This window comes from Salmo trutta, chromosome 29 (genome assembly GCF_901001165.1).
Source record: "Salmo trutta chromosome 29, fSalTru1.1, whole genome shotgun sequence".
Lineage (NCBI taxonomy): Eukaryota > Metazoa > Chordata > Actinopteri > Salmoniformes > Salmonidae > Salmo > Salmo trutta.
The window spans coordinates 26,344,558-26,369,274 of NC_042985.1; the positions used below are offsets into that span (position 1 = coordinate 26,344,558).

Sequence of the window (24,717 nt, forward strand, 5' to 3'; positions counted from 1 at the left end):
AAGCTTTTGACTGACTACTTTAATACACAAGTAAATTTTTCCAAATACTTATGACACCTTCAAATGAGGGGACAAGACACATAGATTGCTTTCATTTCTAAACAGTAAAACAGATCTGTATGAAAATAACCTCAAATAAAAGGTAACATTCTGTACTGTTGCCTCAAATGAAAAATGTGATCTCAAATCCAAAATGCTGGAGTACAGATCCAAACTAAAAGTTATAGCTTCACTATTCAAATAAATATGCAGGGGAGTGTAGATGGTGCAGATGCACCAGGCTGGAGCAGACTTGTATTCCAAGGTACTCAACGTTTCCCTGGCAACTCTGACATGATAGGAAAGCATTTGTGTTTGCTTTGGGTGCAGCAGTTTGCTGTGAGTGGCTGAGACTTGTTTTCATTGTGATTGAATGCGAGAGTGATTGTCAGAAAGTGTTATTGTTGTGTTGGGAGAGGAAGTTGAAGTGTCAGTGTTCTCGTTTTCCCGGGCACACTGCAAACATTAGTGGGGTTGTCTTTCATTAAAGAATGAACAAAGAATCTTAAATTAGTGTTTTTGTGAACGTTTCAGGTCTGTTGGCTGGGTGTTTGAGCTGTGCTGACTGCTGTAAATTGTTGTACATTAAAGCCTAATGCAACAGGGGAAAAAAGTTGTGGTAATTGCGTACCATTGGTGATAAGGCCACATCTGATATACTGCGAATGTCATTAGCCTATATTATCAATTATAAACTGGGTAGTTCGAGTCCTGAATTCTGATTGGCTGACAGCCGTGGTATATCAGACCGCATACCATGGGTATGACAAAACATTTATTTTTACTGCTCTAATTAAGTTGGTAACCAGTTTATAATAGCAATAAGGCACCTTGGGGGTTTGTGATATATGGCCAATATACCACGGCTAAGGGCTGTATCCAGGCACTCTGTGTTGCGTGGCGCTTAAAAACAGCCCTTAGCTGTGGTATATTGGCCGTATGCCACCCCCCAGGCCTTATTGCTGAAGTAGGATCTTGTATTCTCCGTCATTCTGATAGCATGAGATGATAAAGTACGTACTTGCCAAAACCCTGTAGCAATGCAACAGTATAGGCTGTGGGTATTTACACACAACCATGTTAATGGGGGTGGCATTTTTCCATGGCCAGAGCAGGGAGAGCAGAGCACAGCTCAGTGTCTCTGTGTGTTCAATTTTTTTCAGCTTGATGCCGCTCTGTGCAGAGGCCTGCTCCTCAGATTTGGAGTCAAGTCCAGGGGGGATGTCCAATTTAGAAACGCTTGTTGACATCTTGCATGATAGTCAGAAGATCTCGAAGTAGATTTGATTTGAAGGGCTTTTTAGGGCTCCGCTTTGTTTAAAATAGCACTGTATTGTCCTTGAGCTACATTCTGCTGCCGTCTCTCAAAATGCAATCAAACCCCCAAATATTGAGTGACTTTCACTTTCCTGTTATTGCTGTACAAAACGCTAACTCTAGTTAGATGTGGTGTCTTCAGTCTGGCCCTCTGGCTCCATTGTTCAGAGAGGGCTTACATCTGTAGTGTTTCTGGGGGTTGTTCCAGCTTGGGTCATCACTGTGCGCTAGCTACAAACACAATATCAACCATTCCCTCTCTCACAACCCACTGCACCAGAGTCAACACTATTTATAATAATGAGGCAGTGTTTTTCCTGTGTGTGATGTTGGAGGTGAGAATGCTCAGTGGGACTCTGAGTCAGTAGTCTGAGATTGTATTGACGTGCTGTATTGGCATGCTGTGTTCTTGGATCATTTCACAGTGAGGTGGAAAGAACAGGGAGGTGATTATTAGGTGTTTAATTCAGTTGAAAGGCGAGATATGAAAGTGAGAAAGAGATTTGTGGTGAGGGGGCTGGTAACCAGCAGTTCATTGGGGGATAGAATGGGATGAAGGAGGAATGTGGCTGTTTGTAGTGGATTTGCTATGGGGCCAGTGGGAGAGAGCGTCCTGTCTGCCCGTGTCTATTCCTGGCTGTATGTGGATCCCCTACAGGGCTACAAGGCTCTGTCTTTGACAGGTCAGCCTCCTTCACCCTCACTGACACATAGAGGACAGGGCACTGATGCAGCTCTCCCCCCTCTCTCTATATCCTTCTTTCCCTCTCGATTGCTCTTCCCCTCTCCCTCTCAGGCTGGCTGCCCTTGGCCCCTAGGGCCTTTGTGCTGGAACTGAGGTACTCTGGTCCTCTTCTCTCTGACAGAGTGGAAGCCCGGGGATCAGAAACCTCTATTGATCCCCAGCCAGCGCCAGCGGCCCAGTTTTGCTGTCAAATGCCACTGTCTTGTTCATTATGGGTTTTCCAGACAGCACAAAATCAAGCAGCCTGACTTCATGTTGATCCCTGGCTGCCACTCCTTAGACGTGAAAGAGAAGAAAAGGGCAGAGAGAGCGAGGACATGTACGCCTGCCTCTGGGAGTTGGAGACAAGGAGGTGGTATTAAGAAAAACGCAAAAAAAAAGGACAATAAAAAGCTGTTGTGTGCCCTTTGTGCTTATTTGACCAGCCTTTAACCTGAGTGTACTTGAGGCCTGGCAGAGCAGAGGGAGGGAGGCCTGCTGTTTGTGTCCTTCAAAAGCAGCATACTCAGGCTGCAACACTACCCTCACCTCCCTGCTACATAATTAGATTGAACGAGGGTTTTGATGTGACAAAAGCCTGACTCATTCATCAACCTGACTGATGCATCTGGGTTAGAGCATCTCTGAGAACAATCGCAAAGTTGTGTGTGTGTGTGTTAATGAAAAGGGGAGACTGATTAAAAGCTAGGGACACCTCAAGTTGGGCCAATGAATGCTCACCGTATCACCTGGTGTTTTGATCAACCTTGTCAGCAGCCTAGACATGCAGAGCCCAGTGATCTCTGATCAGATGTTAGAGGGAGTGACACTCACACCTTTGATCTCTACCATGGATGAGCCATAGATTATAAAGCCTTCGAACTATCTTTAGATTCCATCCAGCGAATAAATGGGTTTTGATACGCTATTACAGTGTGTCATAGCAGATGTTAAGCATGCTCTAGAGATATCAGCTGTCTATGAGGAGGATAATGAGACTATAGGCTGGGCTGATCTGCTGACATAAGAACACTTCCAGGAAGAGATGTCCTATTCATTGACTAATGCATAGGTGACATCGTGACCTGTATCAGTGTGACTTCATGTCCTGGCAACGTCTAGCCCTCTCCTTGTCTTTGTCTCTTGATAACACTATCCCTTTTGAGAACATCTGGTATTAATTAACGTAATGTTTGTGTACAGGGTGTGGGTGGGATGTATGTGCACTATGTACGTACAGTATGTGTGTGTGATACAGTGTATTCGGAAAGTATTCAGACCCCTTGACATTTTCCACATTTTGTTAGGTTACAGCCTTATTCTAAAATCGATTTAATTGTTTTTCCCCCTCATCAATCTGCACACAATACCCAAAAATGACAAGGCAAGAACACGTTTTTAGACATTTTTGCAAATGTATAAAATAAAAAATAAACTGAAATACCACATTTACATAAGTATTCAGACCCTTTACTCAGTACTTTGTTGAAGCACCTTTGGCAGTGATTACTGTCTCAAGTCTTCCTGGGTATGAGGCTACAAGCTTAGCACACCGGTATTTAGGGAGTTTCTCCCATTCTTGTCTCCAGATCCTCTCAAGCTCTGTCAGTTGGATGGGGAGTGTCAGAAGGGTTCAAGTCTGGGTTCTGGTTGGGCCAGAAGGACATTCAGGGACTTGTCCAGAAGCCACTCCTGCGTTGTCTTGGCTGTGTGCTTAGGGTCGTTGTGCTGTTGGAAGGTGAACCTTCGCCCCAGTCTGAGGTCCTGGGCACTTTGGTGCAGGCTTTCATCAAGGATCTCCCTGACCAAGGCCCTTTTCCCCTGGTGGCTCAGTTTGGCCGGGCAGCCTGCTCTAGGAAGTCTTGGTGGTTCCAAACTCCTTCCATTTAAGAATGGAGGCCAATGTGTTCTTGGGGACCTTCAATGCTGCAGTAATGTTTTGGTACCCTTCCCCCCTCGAGTTCTATCTACAATTCCTTCTACCTCGTGGTTTTTGCTCTGACATGCACTGTCAACTGTGGGACCTGATATAGACGTGTGTGTGCCTTTCCAAATCATGCCCAATCAATTGAATTTACCACAGGTGGACTCCAATACAGTTGTAGAAACATCTCAAGGATGATCAATGGAAACAGGATGCACCTGAGCGCAATTTCGAGTCTCATAGCAAAGGGTCTGAATACTTATGTAAATAAGGTATTTCTGTTTTTTCTTTTGAATACATTTGCAAAAATGTCTAAACCTGTTTTCATTTTGTCATTATGGGGTACTGTCTGTAGATTGAGGAAGACAATTTTATACATTTTAGAATAAGGCTGTAACGTAACAAAATGTGGGAAAAGTCAAGGGGTCTGAATACTTTCTGAATGCAGTGTATGTGACCATGTTCTTTAACTAACCCCTCTCCTCCCCAGAGTGTCCAGTGAACGCGGACCAGCAGGAGCGAACCCTGCTGACCGGCGTGTTCAGCGTCAGGAAGGGGAAGACCCAGCTGCACAAGTGGGCAGAGCGCCAGGTCCTCCTGTGTGGCACCTGTCTGATTGTGGCCTCCGTCAAAGACAGCCTGACGGGGAAGATGCACATTCTGCCCCTGGTGGGGGGAAAGGTGAGGGGTTAGTGGTCAGGGGTTGGAGAGATGTTGTTTTCCAAACTCACACATTCCCCAGGGGTCAAAGAGAGACGGAGACAACAGCAGATCATAGAAATAACAACACAGCTGGGACTGACAGACGGACAGAGGGGATGCACTGTACAGCACAATGAGAACGGAGTAAATACACACTGTGTTTACACAGATGGCTCAATTCTGATCTTTTGCCCAATTATTGGCAAAAGAGCTGATATGATTGGTCAAACAACCAATTAGTTTAAAATAATATCAGAATTGGGCTGCCTGTGTAAATGCAGCCATAGACATGCACACTTAAGCACATGTCTCTGCCTTATATGGATGGAGCCAGTAGGCACCATAATGTCTTTATAGTAGTTTCTTGGGAACATCAGTGGATGTTTCTGTTCTGTACGTTCAGGTGGAGGAGGTGAAGAGGAGACAGCACTGTCTGATGTTCAGCTCAGCCGGACCTCAGGCCCAGACATACTTTGTTAACTTCGACACAGTGGCAGACTACCAGAGGTGGCATCGGCAGGCTTCAAAAGTAAGTGTGTTTACCTGTCCAGAGTTGATGTAGGACAATCTGTGTGCCAAAGCTTTGTGTATGTTTTCTCTGATCAATTATGCAAGGTCTCTGTCAGGAAACACAATGAGGGGTGGTCCTGGTTGGTTCCTCTGGGCTCAGAATCAGTGTACAGTATGCTGAGAGGGCAGAGTTACAGAGTGCCCACTACCTGGTCTGTCATCCAATTATAGTCCTGCTGTGGAACATAGGGGACCTCGGTGATTGGCTCTGCAGCGACGACAGAGGACCAGCAGTGTCTGGCTTTGATTAAACAACTGGCTAGGAGGGTGCATGGGTCATTGATTGTGTGTACTTGTGTCTGTGTGTACTGCGTGACTGTGTGTGTCTGTGTGCTTGCACATGGGTCTCAGTACAACTATATGAAGTTAGTATCCTCAGACCCTTTCTCTGTCCCTCACTGGCTGCTCTGCTCCTCTTGCTGTGCCTCTAATTTCTGAATGAATGGCCATTGTGTCCCAGCCCCTTACTGGGCCCTAACGAGCTCTGTGAATGCCTCCATCCAGGCAGAGCAGGCACACAATGAGCCATGGAGAAAAAAAAAGCAACTGAAAATGAAAATCCAATTAGTAGTAGATCCATGCTAAGTCAAGGAGCTTTCTCTCTCCAGCTCTCTCTCTCTCCTCACTACCTACCCACCTACCCACCTACCTACCTACCTACCTACCTACCTACCACTGTGGTGCGGATCACTGAGCTGGAGTGGCCCTGTTACTACGAGAGCCATTTAGGAGAGTTCCTATGGCGACATGATTGGCTGGAGATGAAGAGGGGAGGGCAGGCTGAAGAAGAGGGAGAAATAGAGAGATGTAGGAGTGAGAGAGAAGACGGAGGTATGGAGGAGCAGAGAGAGGGGGTGCTTGAGATGGAGGGGAGGATAGAGAGAGGTATGGAGGAGCAGAGAGAGGGGGTGCTTGAGATGAAGAGATGGAGGGGAGAATTGAGAGAGAGAGGTATGGAGGAGCAGGGAGAGATGAGGGGAGAAGAATTAGAGGAAGGGTGGAGGAGATGGTGGATTTCGGGCAATCCTCATGCCAGCCTGGACACAATCAAGCCCTTGTTTTTTTCTGTGTGTGTGTGTTTCTGAATCAGGGAGTGGGGTTGTTGTGGTGTTTGCTGTGTGATGGGGGCTGTGCTGGCTGGTTAATGGCTCCTTGCTCTGTATGTGAGTAGCTGAGCCTGGTGAGTGGCCTTGTGGCGGGCCCCGTTCCTCCCAGACAGAAAGGCTCGGAGGCTGTCTGAATGCACACAGGGAGGGGGTCATCTTCCACAACCACACACACTGGGCATCAAGAGCTCCCACTGCTGCCTAGCTGGCCTCTACCCTACAGGCTGCTCTCCTCTCTCAGGCCAGTCAACATGCAGGTCACTTCCCCAGCCTTTCTCTCTATTTCAATTTCTATTCTCTCTCATTTCCCCAAATCTCTCTTTCTCTCTCTCTCAACTCTGTCTTCATCTGTCTCTCTCTGACCAGTGCTCAATGTCCTTTTTAAAAGCTAGCTGATGATTATTCTAAGATTTTGTGTTTGTTTATCCCTAAAAGCAATGATGTGACGACATGCTCTGCTGAGCAACCAATCTGTTTTCTGTGGTGTTGCACAGTATGCAGTCCTGTGGTGGATTGAAGCGAGCATGTTTTCACACTGAGAAATGTATTAAGCTACAACCCCCAGACAGACAGTGTCCTCCCTGTGCTGACAACTATACTGTCTATCTTTTCAGAGCTGAAGGAAATGCTGTTCAGCTGCATTCTGCACATGTAGATAAGTGAGCAATGACTGATCGAGCATAGCCAATGAAAAGCGGTGGCGGGACAGGGAGTGCTGAACAATGCAAAAAATCTAGACTGAAATCAGATATAGTCAGGGGTGAAAGTAAGCCAGAGTGGTCCAGTACGGAGTCCTGGCAAAATAAATAGTAAGGGTACACCGTACCGGTAAAACACGAGCCTGTCATAATAATTAAAACGGATTCCAAGAAAACTGTAGGCTATTACACTATTTATCATTAGTCGTGTGAAAGATTTGTGAATAGACTTGAAGAGGTGTAGAATAGTGCTGTTTGGTTCGATGATAGGACTGAAATTTTGCCAAGGCAGAGATGAGTGGCCAAGACCGAGATGCGCACGGACAGTGTACACGTCATTTCAGCTTACAAGACTTGTAGGCCTAATGAAGGGCAATCACAGAATGCCATTCGTAAGACTTTGGTGTTTTGTAACTGATGTCTCTTGGCATTTATCAAATGGCGGGTGCACAGTGCACTGTATGGATGCCAGGATGATAGTTGGAATAGTAACAGAAGTCTGGACACTGAATGTAGGCTTCATATGTAGCCTACTATAATGTTAACTCCTGCGGAATTGTGTTCCTCGCAGTAAAATGATGGACCAAATGTACATTTGTCTCGAACAGGAGTGGCAAAATATGATTATTATTCTTTTTTTTTAGATGTATATTTGTAATAATGACAATTACAACAATACTGAATGAACACTTTTATTTTAACTTAATATAATACAGAAATAAAATCTACTTAGTCTCAAGTAAATATTGAAACATGCTCAATTTGGTTTAAATAATGCAAAAACACAGTGTTGAAGAAAGTGAAAGCGTAATATGTTCCATGTAAAAAAGCTAACGTTTTGGTTCCTTGCTCAGAACATGAGAACATATGAAAGCTGGTGGTTCTATATTCCCAGTTCTTCAATATTCCCAGTTAAGAAGTTTTAGGTTGTAGTTATTATTGGAATTATGACGTGTCGACTATTTCTCTCTATACCATTTGTATTTCATATACCTTTGACTATTGGATGTTCTTATAGGCACTTTAGTATTACCAGCCTAATCTCAGGAGTTGATAGACTTGAAGTCATAAACAGCGCTGTGAATCAAGCATTGCTAAGAGCTGCTGGCAAAACGCAGTAAAGTTTGAGCCTGCTGCCGACCTACCACCGCTCAGTCAGACTGCTCTATCAAATATCAAATCATAGACTTAATTATAATATAATAAACACAGAAATATGAGCCTTTGGTCATTAATATGGTCAAATCCGGAAACTATCATTTAGAAAACAAAACGTTTATTCTTTCAGTGAAGTACGGAACCGTTAGGTATTTTATCGAACGGGTGGCAACCCTAAGTCTAAATATTGCTGTTACATTGCACAACCAATGTTATGTCATAATTATGTAGAATTCTGGCAAATTAGTTTGCAACGAGCCAGGCGGCCCAAAAGGTTGCATATACCCTGACTCTGCGTTCAATGAACGCAAGAGGAGTGACACAATTTCCCTAGTTAATATTGCCGTTTAACATGAATTTCTTAACTAAATATGCAGGTTTAAAAAAAACAACTTCCGTTTATTGATTTTAAGAAAGATGTTTATGGTTAGGTACATTCGTGCAACGATGGTCTTTTTTCGCGAATGCGCTTAAATCATCCCCCGTTTGGCGAAGTAGGCTGTGATTCGATGATAAATTAACAGGCACCGCATTGATTATATGCAATGCAGGACAAGCTAGTTAACCTAGTAATATCATCAACCATGTGTCGTTAACTAGTGATTATGTGAAGATTGACATTTGAATTTTTTTTTAAATATAAGTTTAATGATAGCTAGCAACTTACCATGGCTCCTTGCTGCACTCGCGTAACAGGTGGTCAGCCTGCCATGCAGTTTCCTCGTAGAATGCAATGTAATCGGCCATAATCGGCATCCAAAAATGCTGATTACTGATTGTTATGAAAACTTGAAATCGGCCCTAATTAATCGGCCACGTCGATTAATCAGTCGACCTCTAACGTTTAGGGACCGTGCTGTGTAGGCTAAAAGTGCAATTTCTGTCAGCGACGTAGAAGCTGAAAGTATTCAATTTTCAACCACATAAAATATCCATCAAAGACTAATTGAAATACTCTCAGAAATATGTTGGATCGTTTTCACAGCTTTTCAATTATTTTCAAAGATTTTGTTGATGATCTGATGATCCCGCAGGTGAAGAAGCCAGATGTGGAGATCCTGAGCTGGCATGGTTACACGTGGTCTGCAGTTGTGAGGCCAGTAGGGTGTACTGCCAAATTTTCTGAAATGATGGTAAATGCGGCTTATAGTAGAGAAATGAACATTCAATTCTCTGGTGGACATTCCGGCAATTGCACGCTCACTCAAAACTTGAGACAACTGTGGCATTGTGACAAAACTGCACATTTTAGTTGCCGTTTGTCCCCAGCACAAGGTGCACCTGTGTAATGAATCGATTATGCTGTTTAATCAGCTTCTTGATATGCCACACCTGTCAGGTGGATGGATTATCTTGACAAAGAATAAAATGCTCACTAACAGGGATGTAAACAAATTTGTGCATAGAATTTTAGAGAAATAAGCTATTTGTGCGTATGGAACATTTCTGAGATCTTTTATTTCAGCTTATGAAACATGGGACCAACACTTGACATGTTGCGTATATATTTTTGTTCAGTGTAGATTGTTGATGATTTATGACATCATTCTGGTGAGCAAGTCTTTATTTAGTCTTCTAGACAAGCATCAAGTATTGACGAGAGGCTGCATGTACCTAATTATAGACACCGTGGCTTAGAAGTAGCCGACCAAATATAGGAAATTATAAGCAGAAAAAGATCTAAATGAGGCTTAAACAATTTATTTCCGCACCCCCCTTTCAAAAAAGTATTACACCATCCGGGAGTAAAGTGTGCAGATAGCCTACTGTACATGAGCCTTTTGAAGTAATTGTTTGACAATCAGATTAAAACATCATGACGGTGTGTATGCCACATTAAAAGGTAAGCTAATACATTTTGAAAGTTAAACGACAAATCGTTACTATTAGACCCATAGAGATGTTGTTTAAATTAATAGGGATTCTATGTAATTCTATGATTAGGACTATAACAATTTTAAAAGCACTTCCACACATAGAAGGCGCCGTTCCGGGAAGAAATTAAATCTACTTTCACCCCTGGATATACACAGCACTCACTGTGAGGATCATGATTAAGTACCACACAACTCTGTGCAGTTCATGCTGCCAAATCTACTAGACCACAACACTAGAGCTGTGTGAACATCCTGTTTTGTTATGGACTCACAACATGACCTTATCAGTATTCCTTTATTTATAATGCTCCATAAATAATTCTGTAATGCTGAAGACAGCGTATGATTCCAACTTCCCTTCTGTGATCGAATCATTATTGAACCGACTCAACCTTTTTTAATTAAAGTTGCCCGTTACTCTGTGTGGTGTGTGTGTGGTGTGTGTGTGTGTGTGTGTGTGTGTGTGTGTGTACAAACCTCATTTGCTCCATGCAGGTGGTTTCTGGTCAAAACCTTGTTCTATTATCACTAAGTTCATTAAAAAAACTATTTGGGAGCAGTAAAGGGACATGTCCTGTGTTTGCAGGTGGTTTCTCAGACCATCAGCCTGGTGGATCTGTCATGCTACAGTCTGGAGGAGGTGCCAGAGTACCTGTTCTACAGCCAGGACCTCACCCACCTCAACCTCCGACACAACTTCATGTCCCTGCAGGGCCCCGGAGGACTGCTCAACCTCCCCAGGTAAATACACTCGCTCACCAGGCAGGGCAGCACCCAACCACTGACACACCTTACTCAGGAAAACCCTACCTAATACTAAGTCCAAACATGCCAAGCAAAACCTCTAGCCCAATACCAATCCTGCCAAATCTCCCAACTCAACCTGCCCAGTAACACCCTTACCTCAATACTAAACCCTAATCCGTCGGCAGATCAACTTGTCCTCACTGTTACAATGCAATGTGTGGTAGTGTTACAACACAGTCTGACCGTTTTACCCAAATGCATTATGTAAGCATGTCATATGATGTTCTACAAGTACGTACGTTGTTTATCACAGATCTTGTTTTATGGTCTAGTCGGTGCTGATAAGTTCTCCTGACTGTATATCTCTCGTTTGTGGTCTGCTCAGAGAAAGTGGTTCAGCCTGCATATCGTCTTGTGGGAGGGTGGAGGGGCGCTTAGCTCAGTGTCCAATCCTATGTTACAACTGGAGCATATTTGAACAAGCTGGCATTCTCAAAAGAGATAATGCTATTAAATGTTAATGATCTACTACCCTCTGTAGTATTTCTTGTTGTATGGCAAGCATTACAGGAAGGGCCGAGATGGGATAAGTGGTGTACGTGTGTGAAGGGCTGTGGAAAGAACACATTCTAGAGGATCTACTGTACCGGGTAGCTGAGGGGAATAAAATGTACACATCACTGCATCTCTCTCTCTCTGTGTCTTGTCTGTCTGTGTCTCTCTCTGTGTGTGTTTCTGTCACTCCCTCTATCTGTATATTTTCGAGTCAGAGCAGGGCTAGGAGAGTGAGGCAGGCTGATGGAGCCTGGGGGGGGAGGGGGGGGTGGTTCTTCTCAGATGGGGTCTGTGCTCTAACATGTGTTGTGACTCACAACGGCCACCTCCATCCCCCATCCGTTCTGCATCACTTCATTCACTAAAATGCTTGTATTGCTACTTTGTGTGTGTGAGAGATGAGATTTTAGTTTGATAAGGATATGATACCCACCGGTCCATGAAGAGGACTCGATGCGAAAATGTAAAATATCAGCAGCCCGTTGTAACTAGGACACAAATTCCAATGGAGCGATTAAGATGAACGAGACTACCTGAACCAACGCAATGAGCCCACAAAATACATCTATTTTTATAATCAGACTTGACGCAACAAGCAAAGCGTTGCAAAAAGAAGAAATATTTATATTTGGTCATTCAATGAACATGTCAGAAAAGCCAGGTCCAGTCTTTCAAACCCTCTCTTTCACCCCAGGTTTTCCCAGCTGAAGAGCCTGAACCTTTCCCATAACCGCCTGGGAGTGTTTCCAGAGTCTGTCTGCGAGATCCTCACCCTGACAGAGCTCAACCTCTCCTGTAACGGCATGAACTCTGTCCCCGCACAGATAGGCAACCTCCAGAGGTAAGACAGTCACACATATACACCCTATATCAGTCCGCCAAAAATATACAGTTGAAGTCGGAAGTTTACATACACTTAGGTTGGAGTCATTAAAACTCATTTTTCAACCAGTCCACAAATTTCTTGTTGTTAAGTCGGTTAGGACATCTACTTTGCATGACACAAGTCATTTTTCCAACAATTGTTTACAGACAGATTATTTCACTTACAATTCACTGTATCACAATTCCAGTGGGTCAGAAGTTTACATACACTAAATTGACTGTGCCTTTTTAAACAGCTTGGACAATTCCAGAAAATGATTTCATGGCTTTAGAAGCTTCTGATAGGCTAATTGACATCATTTGAGTCAATTGGAGGTGTACCTATGGATGCATTTCAAGGCCTACCTTCAAACTCAGTGCCTCTTTGCTTGACATCATGGGAAAATCAAAAGAAATCAGGCCTCAGACAAAAAAGACCTCCACAAGTCTGGTTCATCCTTGGGAGCAAGGTACCACGTTCATCTGTCCAAACAATAATACGCAAGTATAAACACCATGGGACCCCACAGCCATCATACCGCTCAGGAAGGAGACGCGTTCTGTCTCCTAGAGATGAATGTACTTTGATGCGAGAAGTGCAAATCAATCCCAGAACAACAGCAAAGGACCTTGTGAAGATGCTGGAGGAAACAGGTGCAAAAGTATCTATATCCACAGTAAAACGAGTCCTATATCAACATAACCTGAAAGGCCGCTCAGCAAGGAAGAAGCCACTGCTCCAAATCCGCCATAAAAAAGCCAGACTGCAGTTTGCAACTGCACATGGGGACAAAGATTGTACTTTTTGGAGAAATGTTCTCTGGTCTGATTAAATAAAAATAGAACTGTTTGGCCATAATGACCATCATTATGTTTGGAGGAAAAAAGGGGAGGCTTGCAAGCCGAAGAACACCATCCCAACCGTGATGCACGGGGGTGGCAGCATCATGTTGTGGGGGTGCTTTGCTGCAGGAGGAACTGGTGCACTTCACAAAATAGATGGCATCATGATGCAGAAAAATGATGTGGATATATTGAAGCAACATCTCAAGACGTCAGTCGGGAAGTTAAAAGCTTGGTCGCAAATGGGTCTTCCAAATGGACAATGACCCCAAGCATACTTCCAAAATTGTGGCAAAATGGCTTAAGGACAACAAAGTCACGGTATTGGTGTGGCCATCACAAAGCCCTGACCTCAATCCTATAGAAAATGTGTGGGCAGAACTGAAAAAGCGTGTGAGCAAGGAGTCCTACAATCCTGACTCAGTTACACCAGCTCTGTCAGGAGGAATGGGCCAAAATTCACCCAACTTATTGTGGGAAGCTTGTGGAAGGCTACCCAAAACGTTTGACCCAAGTGAAACTATTTAATGGCAATGCTACCAAATACTAATTGAGTGTATGTAAACTTCTGGCCCACTGGGAATGTAATGCAAGAAATAAAAGCTGAAATAAATCCTTCTCTCTACTATTATTCTGACATTCCACATTCTTAAAATAAAGTGGTGATCCTAACTGACCTAAGACAGGGAATTTTTACTAGGATTAAATGTCAGGAATTGTTTAAATGTTTTTGTCTAAGGTGTATGTAAACTTCCGACTTCAACTGTGTCTTCTTTTCAGTTTGGTATAGAGTACATTCTAACATTCCCACTCTAGCTGTGTTAGGTAGGGTGTAATTCCATGGTGGTCAGTATGAGTATCAGTTCCTCTATGTACTGGATGTTGGGTTGGACATTTTGTGCTGCTGGGTGGAGTACACTCCACTCGCCCCGCTGCTCGCCTCTCCACATTAGCCCCTTTCTGGCCACATGAGCCCACATGCTCCTCTTAGCAATGAATCATTATTGAGCATGTTATAGCTGTGTGTGTGTGTGTGTGTGTGTGTGTGTGTTTTATTGACCCAATGCATTAAGTTCAGCTGTTTGTTGTTATGCAATCAGATGAAATAAAGCTTTCAAATCAGGCCAGTTTTCATGCTCTCAGCTCACTTTCTGCAGCATGATTTTCAAATATACAAACACTGACATTTTCACCTCTTATTATGGAATTCCAAACAGTTGTGTATCCTCAGAAAACAGAGATGAAAGAAATGTATTTCTGTTTCTGTCCCACAGTTTGCAGACCCTGTCTCTGGATGGGAATCAGTTGAGCTTTCTTCCTGAAGAGCTTGGCGGCCTAGCTCAGCTCAGCAGCCTGGGGCTTTCCTTCAACAACTTCCCCCACATCCCTGGTGTGCTGGATAGGCTGAGTGGCATGGACAGGCTAGCCATGGCTGGGAACAGGGTGGAGACCCTGGAGCTGGGGATCCTTGCCAGAATGAGCCACCTCAAGAACATCGACCTGCGGTGAGGAACTAGATCAGTCTGTACTCTCTGCCGTCGTACAGGCCCCCCGTCTTTCTTTCTATTCCTATTTCTCGCTCGCTGTCTCTTTCTCACTCTCTCTCTCTCTCCCTCCCTCATCCCTCAGTATACACTCCACTCATCAGTCACAGCATGCATAATGCAGGATCAATACACAATGGTAATAAGAGCTCACCTGTCAGTAAATCTCAGAGTTGGCAGCAGCAGTTCAATGCCCCCCCCCCCCCCCCCCCCCCCCCAAATGCCCCACACCCCGATACCTGACCCTGCCTCACCCAGCCAATTTCATATAAAACACCTTTCTCATCTCTCTATCCAGCTCTGATGCAGCCATTGATAGTGAGGTTGATCCCCAAAAAACCTGCAGTATCATCCCCTTGATTCCCTGTTACTGTTTTAAAGTTTAGTTGTTATTCATCTCTCTCCTCCCATATTTCTACCTCTCTTGCTCCCTCCCTCTCTTGCTCCCTCCCTCCCTCTCTCGCTCCCTCCCTCTCTGTTGCGCCCTCTCTCTTCTCTGCCTCACCTTGAGAATTAGTTATTGGGTGGAGGGATGGGCTGGATTTATGGGGGCTGGGTGCCTGCAGGATTAGGAGGCCAGTTGTAATTAGGACACAAATTCCAATGGAGCGATTAAGATGAACGAGACTACCTGAACCAACGCAATGAGCCCACAAAATACATCTATTTTTATAATCAGACTTGACGCAACAAGCAAAGCGTTGCAAAAAGGAAGAAATATTTATATTTGGTCATTCAATGAACATGTCAGAAAAAGCCACGTCCAGTCTTTCAAACCCTCTCTTTCAGAGAGCTGAACTTAATGCATTGGGTCAATAAAACACACACACACACACACAGCTATAACATGCTCAATAATGATTCATTGCTAAGAGGAGCATGTGGGCTCATGTGGCCAGAAAGGGGCTAATGTGGAGAGGCGAGCAGCGGGGCGAGTGGAGTGTACTGCACCCAGCAGCACAAAATGTCCAACCCAACATTCAGTACATAGAGGAACTGATACTCATACTGACCACCATGGAATTACACCCTACCTGCAGAGTGAGATCAGATCAGCGAGACACACAGGGGCAGTCTGGAACTCATCAGCCAGGCAAAGAGGATGAATGGACTAATGCTCTTCTCCGCTCCTCACCTGAACTGGCCTCTGGTTTGGAGGGGGAGCACCAATACTTTTTTTCTAGTTGCTGACTATATTCTGTCTAGTGTCTATGTCTGCTGTCAGCATTCTAACCCAGTGTTCTGTTTGTCTGAAGCCAGTGCTTTAACATCATGTTGATGTTAATATCTTCATTCTATATGTATGAGGCCTGTGTGTTAATTAAGAAATAAGGCCCGAGGGGGTGTGGTATATGGCCAATATACCACGGCTAAGGGCTGTTCTTAGGCACGACTCATTGGATACAGCTCTTAGCCGTGGTATATTGGCCAAATACCACAAATCCCGAGGTGCCTTATTGCTATTATAAACTGGTTACGATCGTAATTAAAGCAGTAAAAATGCATGTTTTGTCATACCCGTGGTATACCACCGCTGTCAACCAATCAGCATTCAGGGCTCGAACCACCCAGTTTATAATGCTGTTTATACCATGGTATTGTTGAATACTCATTTCTGATTGGCTTGAAGGGCATTCTAGAGCGTGCATTATTTCCCTATAACGCACGGAATATCAGCAGGGTTCACTGGCTAACGTTAGTATTCAGCTAACCACGGTTGGCGGTCATCAGCTATCCTTTAGCTATCCGAGTGACTATTGGCTAATGTCAGTCCGGAGCAAACATCAATTATTCCGGAACTAGCCAGCTGAAGAGTTCCATCAGCCGCTCCTGGGCTACAATCACCTATCCGGACCCATTTTACTGCCGATGCGGAGCCCCACCGGGACTTCACGACTGGACTACAGACGTTATCTGCCCGAGGGAGTTATCCAACTGGCCCCTACGTTGCGACGTAACCTGAACGCTCATCTGCGGCCCGCTAATCGTTAGCTGTCTTATCGGCTACTATCTGAATAGGTCTATCGAACATTTTCTTGGGCCACTATAACTATAACTATTCCCCTCTACCACACGGAACCCCACTAATCTACCGACGGAAACGCATGAGGTGGCTAAAAACAGACCATCTTCTGCCAGCTTGCTATCCATGGCCTGGCTAGCTGGCTGAATCGCCGTGACCCCAACCAACATCACTACTCACTGGACCCTTATGATCACTCGGCTAAGCATGCCTCTCCTTAATGTCAATATGCCTTGTCCATTGCTGTTCTGGTTAGTGTTTATTGGCTTATTTCACTGTAGAGCCTCTAGCCCTGCTCATTATACCTTATCCAACCTTTCAGTTCCACCACCCACACATGCAATGACATCACTTGGTTTCAATGATGTTTCTAGAGACTATCTCTCTCATCATCACTCAATGCCTAGGTTTACCTCCACTGTATTCACATCCTACCATACCTTTGTCTGTACATTATACCTTGAAGCTATTTTATCGCCCCCAGAAACCTGCTCCTTTTACTCTCTGTTCTGGACGTCCTAGACGACCAATTCTTATAGCTTTTAGCCGTACCCTTATCCTACTCCTCCTCTGTTCCTCTGGCGATGTAGAGGTGAATCCAGGCCCTGCAGTGCCTAGCTCCACTCTTATTCCCCAGGCGCTCTCTTTTGATGACTTCTGTAACCGTAATAGCCTTGGTTTCATGCACGTTAACATTAGAAGCCTCCTCCCTAAGTTTGTTTTATTCACTGCTTTAGCACACTCTGCCAACCCGGATGTCCTAGCCGTGTCTGAATCCTGGCTTAGGAAGACCCCCAAAAACCCTGAAATCTCCATCCCAAACTACAACATTTTCAGAAAAGATAGAACGGCCAAAGGGGGCGGTGTTGCAATCTGTCAGAGATAGCCTGCAGAGTTCTGTCCTACTATCCAGGTCTGTACCCAAACAATTTGAACTTCTACTTTTAAAAATCCACCTCTCTAAAAACAAGTCTCTCACCGTTGCCGCCTGCTATAGACCACCCTCTGCCCCCAGCTGTGCTCTGGACAGCATATGTGAACTGATTGCCCCCCATCTATCTTCAGAGCTTGTGCTGCTAGGTGACCTAAACTGGGACATGCTTAACACCCCAGCCATCAAACAATCTAAGCTTGATGCCCTCAATCTCACACAAATTATCAATGAACCCGCCAGGTACCACCCCAAAGCCGTAAACACGGGCACCCTCATAGATATCATCCTAACCAACTTGCCCTCTCAATACACCTCTGCTGTTTTCAACCAAGATCTCAGCGATCACTACCTCATTGCCTGCATCCGTAATGGGTCATCGGTCAAACGACCTCCACTCCTCACTGTCAAACGCTCCCTGAAACACTTCAGCGAGCAGGTCTTTCTAATCAACCTGGCCCGGGTATCCTGGAAGGATATTGACCTCATCCCGTCAGTAGAGGATACCTGGTTATTTTTTTTAAATGCCTTCCTCACCATCTTAAATAAGCACGCCCCATTCAAGAAATTTAGAACCAGGAACAGATATAGCCCTTGGTTCTCTCCAGACCTGACTGCCCTTAACCACACAAAAAACATCCTGTGGCGTTCTGCATTAGCATCGAACAGCCCCCCGTGATATGCAACTTTTCAGGGAAGTTAGAAACCAATATACACAGGCAGTTAGAAAAGCCAAGGCTAGCTTTTTCAAGCAGAAATTTGCTTCCTGCAAAACAAACTCAAAAAAGTTCTGGGACACTGTAAAGTCCATGGAGAATAAGAGCACATCCTCCCAGCTGCCCACTGCACTATGTCACCACCGATAAATCCACTATAATTGAGAATTTCAATAAGCATTTTTCTATGGCTGGCCATGCTTTCCACCTGGCTACCCCTACCCCGGTCAACAGCACTGCACCCCCCACAGCAACTCGCCCAAGCCTTCCCCATTTCTCCTTCTCCCAAATCCAGTCAGCTGATGTTCTGAAAGAGCTGCAAAATCTGGACCCCTACAAATCAGCCGGGCTAGACAATCTGGATCCTTTCTTTCTAAAATTATCTGCCGAAATTGTTGCAACCCCTATTACTAGCCTGTTCAACCTCTCTTTCGTGTCGTCTGAGATTCCCAAAGATTGGAAAGCAGCTGCGGTCATCCCCCTTGTCAAAGGGGGGGACACTCTTGATCCAAACTGCTACAGACCTATATCTATCCTACCCTGCCTCTCTAAAGTCTTTGAAAGCCAAGTCAACAAACAGATTACTGACCATTTCGAATCCCACCGCACCTTCTCTGCTATGCAATCTGGTTTCAGAGCTGGTCATGGGTGCACCTCAGCCACGCTCAAGGTCCTAAACAATATCTTAACCGCCATCGATAAGAAACAATACTGTGCAGCCGTATTCATTGACCTGGCCAAGGCTTTCGACTCTGTCAATCACCACATCCTCATCGGCAGACTCAACAGCCTTGGTTTCTCAAATGATTGCCTCGCCTGGTTCACCAACTACTTCTCTGATAGAGTTCAGTGTGTCAAATCGGAGGGCCTGTTGTAAGGGCCTCTGGCAGTCTCTATGGGGGTGCCACAGGGTTAAATTCTTGGGCCGACTCTTTTCTCTGTATACATCAATGATGTCGCTCTTGCTGCTGGTGAGTCTCTGATCCACCTCTACGAAGACGACACCATTCTGTATACTTCTGGCCCTTCTTTGGACACTGTGTTAACTACCCTCCAGATGATCTTCAATGCCATACAACTCTCCTCCCGTGGCCTCCAACTGCTCTTAAATACAAGTAAAACTAAATGCATGCTCTTCAACCGATCGCTGCCTGCACCTGCTCGCCCGTCCAGCATCACTACTCTGGACGGTTCTGACTTAGAATATGTGGACAACTACAAATACCTAGGTGTCTGGTTAGACTGTAAGCTCTCCTTCCAGACTCGCATCAAACATCTCAAATCCAAAGTTTAAATCTAGAATTGGCTTCCTATTTCGCAACAAAGCATCTTTCACTCATGCTGCCAAACATACCCTCGTAAAACTGACCATCCTACCGATCCTCGACTTCGGCGATGTCATTTACAAAATAGCCTCCAATACCCTACTCAATAAATTGGATGCAGTCTATCATGGTGCCCTCCGTTTTGTCACCAAAGCCCCATATACTGCCCACCACTGCAACCTGTACGCTCTCGTTGGCTGTCCCTCGCTTCATGCTCGTCGCCAATCCCACTGGCTCCAGGTCATCTACAAGACCCTGCTAGGTAAAGTCCCCCCTTATCTCCGCTCACTGGTCACCATAGCAGCACCCACCTGTAGCACGCGCTCCAGCAGGTATATCTCTCTGGTCACCCCCAAAGCCAATTCCTCCTTTAGCCGTCTCTCCTTCCAGTTCTCTGCTGCCAATGACCGGAACGAACTACAAAAATCTCTGAAACTGGAAACACTTATCTCCCTCACTAGCTTTAAGCACCAGTTGTCAGAGCAGCTCACAGATTACTGCACCTGTACATAGCCCATCTATAATTTAGCCCAAACAACTACCCCTTCCCCTACTGTATTTATTTATTTACTTATTTATTTTGCTCCTTTGCACCCCATTATTTATATTTCTACTTTGCACTTTCTTCCACTGCAAATCTGCCATTCCAGTGTTTTACTTGCTATATTGTATTGAATTTGCCACCATGGCCTTTTTTGCCTTTACCTCCCTTACCTCATTTGCTCACTTTGTATAGAGACTTATTTTTCTACTATATTATTGACTGTATGTTTGTTTTACTCCATGTGTAACTCTGTGTTGTTGTATGTGTCAAACTGCTTTGCTTTATCTTGGCCAGGTCGCAATTGTAAATGAGAACTTGTTCTCAACTTGCCTACCTGGTTAAATAAAGGTGAAATAAAATAAAAATAATAATAAAAGGGTAGAATCCAATGGCTATAGTTCTTACATGTTCTATGTTTGAGCTGCTTTGGAAAGCAAAGTCAAATTGAAAACATTATTGACACTGTTAAATTAACACTTCTAGTGGTAAATGTGTTAAATTATAGTATTATTATGGTATAAAAGGGATAATCAACTCGGGGCTCTGTGTTCTCTGGAAAATGCAACTCCTTGGAAGGTCAGTTCCACTCCTCTAGCGCGTCGTGTTGGAACACACCTTCCACGTCGTGAATGCATAGCCCCTTGTGTTGATTTTCCCTTACGTACCGTATGAGGCCTGGGTGTTAATGCTGTGTACCGTATGAGGCCTGGGTGTTAATGCTGTGTACCGTATGAGGCCTGGGTGTTAATGCTGTGTACCGTATGAGGCCTGGGTGTTAATGCTGTGTACCGTATGCAGGCTGAACGGTCTGCGCTGGGTGAAGAGTGAGGCCCTGGAGGCAGTGAAGCAGGTGATCCAGCTAGACCTGAGGGACAACCACTTGGCCACCCTGGACCTGAGCTCCATCTGCAGCCTAGAAACGCTGCACTGTCAGAGAAACCAGCTGAGGGCGCTGACGCTGAGTGGCTTCACCCTGCGCACGCTCCACGCCAGCAGCAACCGTGAGTGGAGCACCTCCCTCCCTAGCCCTGTCTCTCCAGGCCCTCTACCACTGTTACTATTACATAATACATATAGCCATCACTAGCTTGGCTGCTGATCACTGCTTTTCCTCTACCCACAGGCCTGACCACAGTCAACATCTACCCAGTACCCAACCAGCTGACACAGATGGACCTATCACGGTGAGTGCTGTGTGGCCAGGGCCTCAGTTTCTCAATCAGTAAGGAAGAGGTGTTATTAATGTTATTAATTCATCAACATTATTCTTCTCATCATGAACTTGGTATATTGGTACCTTTTTTCCTATACAGTGCATTCGGAAAGTATCCAGACCCCTTCACTTTTCCATATTTGGTTACATTACAGCCTTATTCTAAAATTGATTAAATAAAACAATTTTCTTCATCAATCTACACAGAATACCCCCACAATGACAAAGCAAAAGCAGGTTTTTAGAAATTTGAGCAAATGTATACAAAAGAAAAAACATATCTTATTTACTTAAGTATTCAGACCGTTTGCGATTAGACTCGAAATTGAACTCGGGTGCACCCTGTTTCCATTGATCATCCTTGTTTCTACAACTTGATTGGAGTAAATTCAATTGATTGGACATGATTTGGAAAGGCACACACCTATCTATATAAGGTCCCACAGTTGACAGTGCATGTCAGAGCAAAAACCACGAGGTAGAAGGAATTGTAGATAGAACTCCGAGACAGGATTGTGTCGAGGGGGAAGGGTACCAAAACATTACTGCTGCATTGAAGGTCCCCAAGAACACAGTGGCCTCCATCATTCTTAAATGGAAGAAGTTTAGAACCACCAAGACTCTTGCTAGAGCTGACTGCCCGGCCAATCTGAGAAATCGGGAGAAGAGCCTTGGTCAGGGAGGTGACCAAGAACCCAATGGTCACTCTGAAAGTGCTCTGGAGTTCTTCTGTGGAGATGAGAGAACCTTCCAGAAGGACAACCATCCCTGCAGCACTCCACCCATCAGGCCTTTATGGTAGAGTGGCCAGATGGAAGCTACTCCTCAGTAAAAGGCACATGACGGCCCGCTTGGAGTTTGTCAAAATGCACCTAAAGGACTCTCAGAACATGAAAAACAAGATTCTCTGGTCTGATGAAACCAAGATTGAATTTTTTGGCCTGAATGCCAAGCGTCATGTCTGGAGGTAACCTGGCACCATCCCTATGGTGAAGCGTGGGGGCAGCATCATTTTGTGTGGATGTTTTTCAGCGGCAGGGATTTTGACACTAGTCCAGATCGAGGGAAAGATGAACGGAGCAAAGTAGAGAGAAATCCTTGATGAAAACCTGCTCCAGAGCAATCTGGACCTCAGGCTGGGGTGAAGGTTCACCTTCCAACAGGACAATGACACTAAGCACACAGCCAAGACAACACAGGAGTGGCTTTGGATAAGTCTATGAATGTCCTTGAGTGGCCCAGCCAGAGCCCACACTTGAACCTGATCGAACATCTCTGGAGAGACCTGAAAATAGCTGTGCAGCAACGCTCCCCCACCCAACCTGACAGAGCTTGAGAGGATCTGCAGAGAAGAATGGGAGAAACTCCGCAAATACAGGTGTGCCAAGCTTGTAGCGTCATACCTAAGAAGACTTGAGGCTGTAATTGCTGCCAAAGGTGCTTCAGCAAAGTACTGAGTAAAAGGTCTGAATACTTGTAAATGTGATATTTCATTTTTTTGCTTTGTCTTTATTGGGTATTGTGTGCAGATTGATGGGGGCGGGGGAACTATTTAATCAATTTTAGAATAAGGCTGTAACAAAACAAAATGTGGAAAAGTCAAGGGGTCTGAATACTTTCTGAATTCACTGTATATGTACAGTTGGAGGTAAAAAGGTCTTCTATCCTCTCTGACCTCTGTGAAAAGGAACCTGATGGAGTACCTTCCAGACTGGGTGTGTGACAGTAGGAAGGTGGAGGTGCTGGATGTTACACACAACTTCCTGTCTGAACTACCAGCCAGGTTAGTCTCCCTACGAGGACTAGTTCGTCCTTCTCAAACTCCTCACTTCCAACTCCTCTAGTTATTCATCTAAAGATGTTCTAAACATGCATATTTGTTAAGGTAGATTTAAGGCCGTTACTTTGTCCATTATGTTGTGCTATATGTTTAACCTGTCCATCTCGTATCATCCGGATTTGGCTTTTAAACATTCTGCAATTATTATTAGGATGAGCACCATATTAATCTGATTACCTTTGGGCATCATTTAGCCAATGTCCGGCCAGAAATAACTGTCCCTAAAACATCAGCAGATGTGTTGACAGTCAGCTGATGAGAGGATTGAATTGGTTGTGTGAAGCCAACGTACGGCTTGTCATCTTTCTGTCAGCAGACTGTGATCTCAGTATGACGGTGCTGGAGCACTCTGCTCAAAGCAACCATCATTTAACGTTACCCTTTAACACAAATATTTGCATTTGAATAGACCAAAGCCTTCGCAAACAAGATAATATTCATCTTTTCGGCGTAGCTGCAGATGAGACCTCTGTTATTCCTTCTGGAGTAAATTGTGCTGTGTTGGTATCTTTAGGTAGCCAAGTTGAAAAAGACATTGATGGATTTGTTGGCTGTGGAGTTTCTGTACCTCAAGATTTTCCCCAGTTTCAGAAGTGATCAAATTCACAGCAGGAGATGTTCTCTCTCTCTAGCTCTTTCTCTTTCTTTTCATCTCCCTCTCCGCTAGACTGCTCAGCAGCCTGAGTCTGAGGAAGCTGCTGGCTGGGAACAATAGGCTCCAGAGACTGCCTGACCTACTTGACCACGTCCCCCTGGAAGTACTCGACCTCCAGCACAACAAGCTAGGCGAGCTCCCGGAGAGCCTCTTCTACAAGGCCTTAAAGTGGGTCAATCCCCCTTCCTCTCTCTCTTCACACCACCCTCTCTCCTATCCTTCTCTTTGGTGCTTGTCCTCTCTCTCCCTCTCTCTGCCTCTCTCTCCATTCCTGACAGGTGTTTTGAAGGCTACAGCTGATGCTCTGTCTCCCCTGGGCCTGAGGACGCTACTGCTGCTGCTTTAAACCCCGGAGCAGCAGTGGCCCTGTGCCTCTATTCAACCACAACAACCAATTAAAGGACAAAATAGGATCGGGAATATTGAAATGAAACACTGCCCTACAGTACATTCTCCTTACATCATGCAGTAGAAATACACTATAAATATTTGATGTGGTTGATGTATCTTGCTTAAATTGGTTGGCAGTCTGTAAGAGATGTCTTACTTCACGTAGACATGTGATGGCCCTGGTTAGCTGCTCCGGTAGAGGTGGACTGACTGGGTCCCCTGGGCTGTGTCTGCCAGGCTCTGGAGGGTGTGGCTCTGTGGACTAGTCAGAGAGTCGGACTGTAACGTGAGCCCCCCCCCCTACGAACAGCCTGACGCTCTACCGTTTCCTGGGCACCCATTAGGCCTGGGCTACTCTACTCTGTCTCCCATGCTGAGACATCGAGCGCCAGTGTGACGGCTGTAAAGTGCC

At 44.9% G+C, this 24,717-nt stretch overlaps 1 protein-coding gene across 1 annotated transcript in view; it reads left to right on the plus strand.

The window, feature by feature from the left end:
• Window positions 1-24,717, plus strand: part of LOC115167255 (PH domain leucine-rich repeat-containing protein phosphatase 2) — a 49,145-nt gene that overhangs the window by 16,318 nt on the left and 8,110 nt on the right. Inside the window, exons 4-12 of the mRNA XM_029721486.1 lie at window positions 4,495-4,685; window positions 5,110-5,235; window positions 10,702-10,856; window positions 12,112-12,258; window positions 14,399-14,629; window positions 21,006-21,208; window positions 21,331-21,391; window positions 23,108-23,203; window positions 23,928-24,083. Of these exons, the coding sequence (XP_029577346.1) occupies window positions 4,495-4,685; window positions 5,110-5,235; window positions 10,702-10,856; window positions 12,112-12,258; window positions 14,399-14,629; window positions 21,006-21,208; window positions 21,331-21,391; window positions 23,108-23,203; window positions 23,928-24,083 (1,366 nt within the window). The remainder of the gene's footprint in view (window positions 1-4,494; window positions 4,686-5,109; window positions 5,236-10,701; window positions 10,857-12,111; window positions 12,259-14,398; window positions 14,630-21,005; window positions 21,209-21,330; window positions 21,392-23,107; window positions 23,204-23,927; window positions 24,084-24,717) is intronic.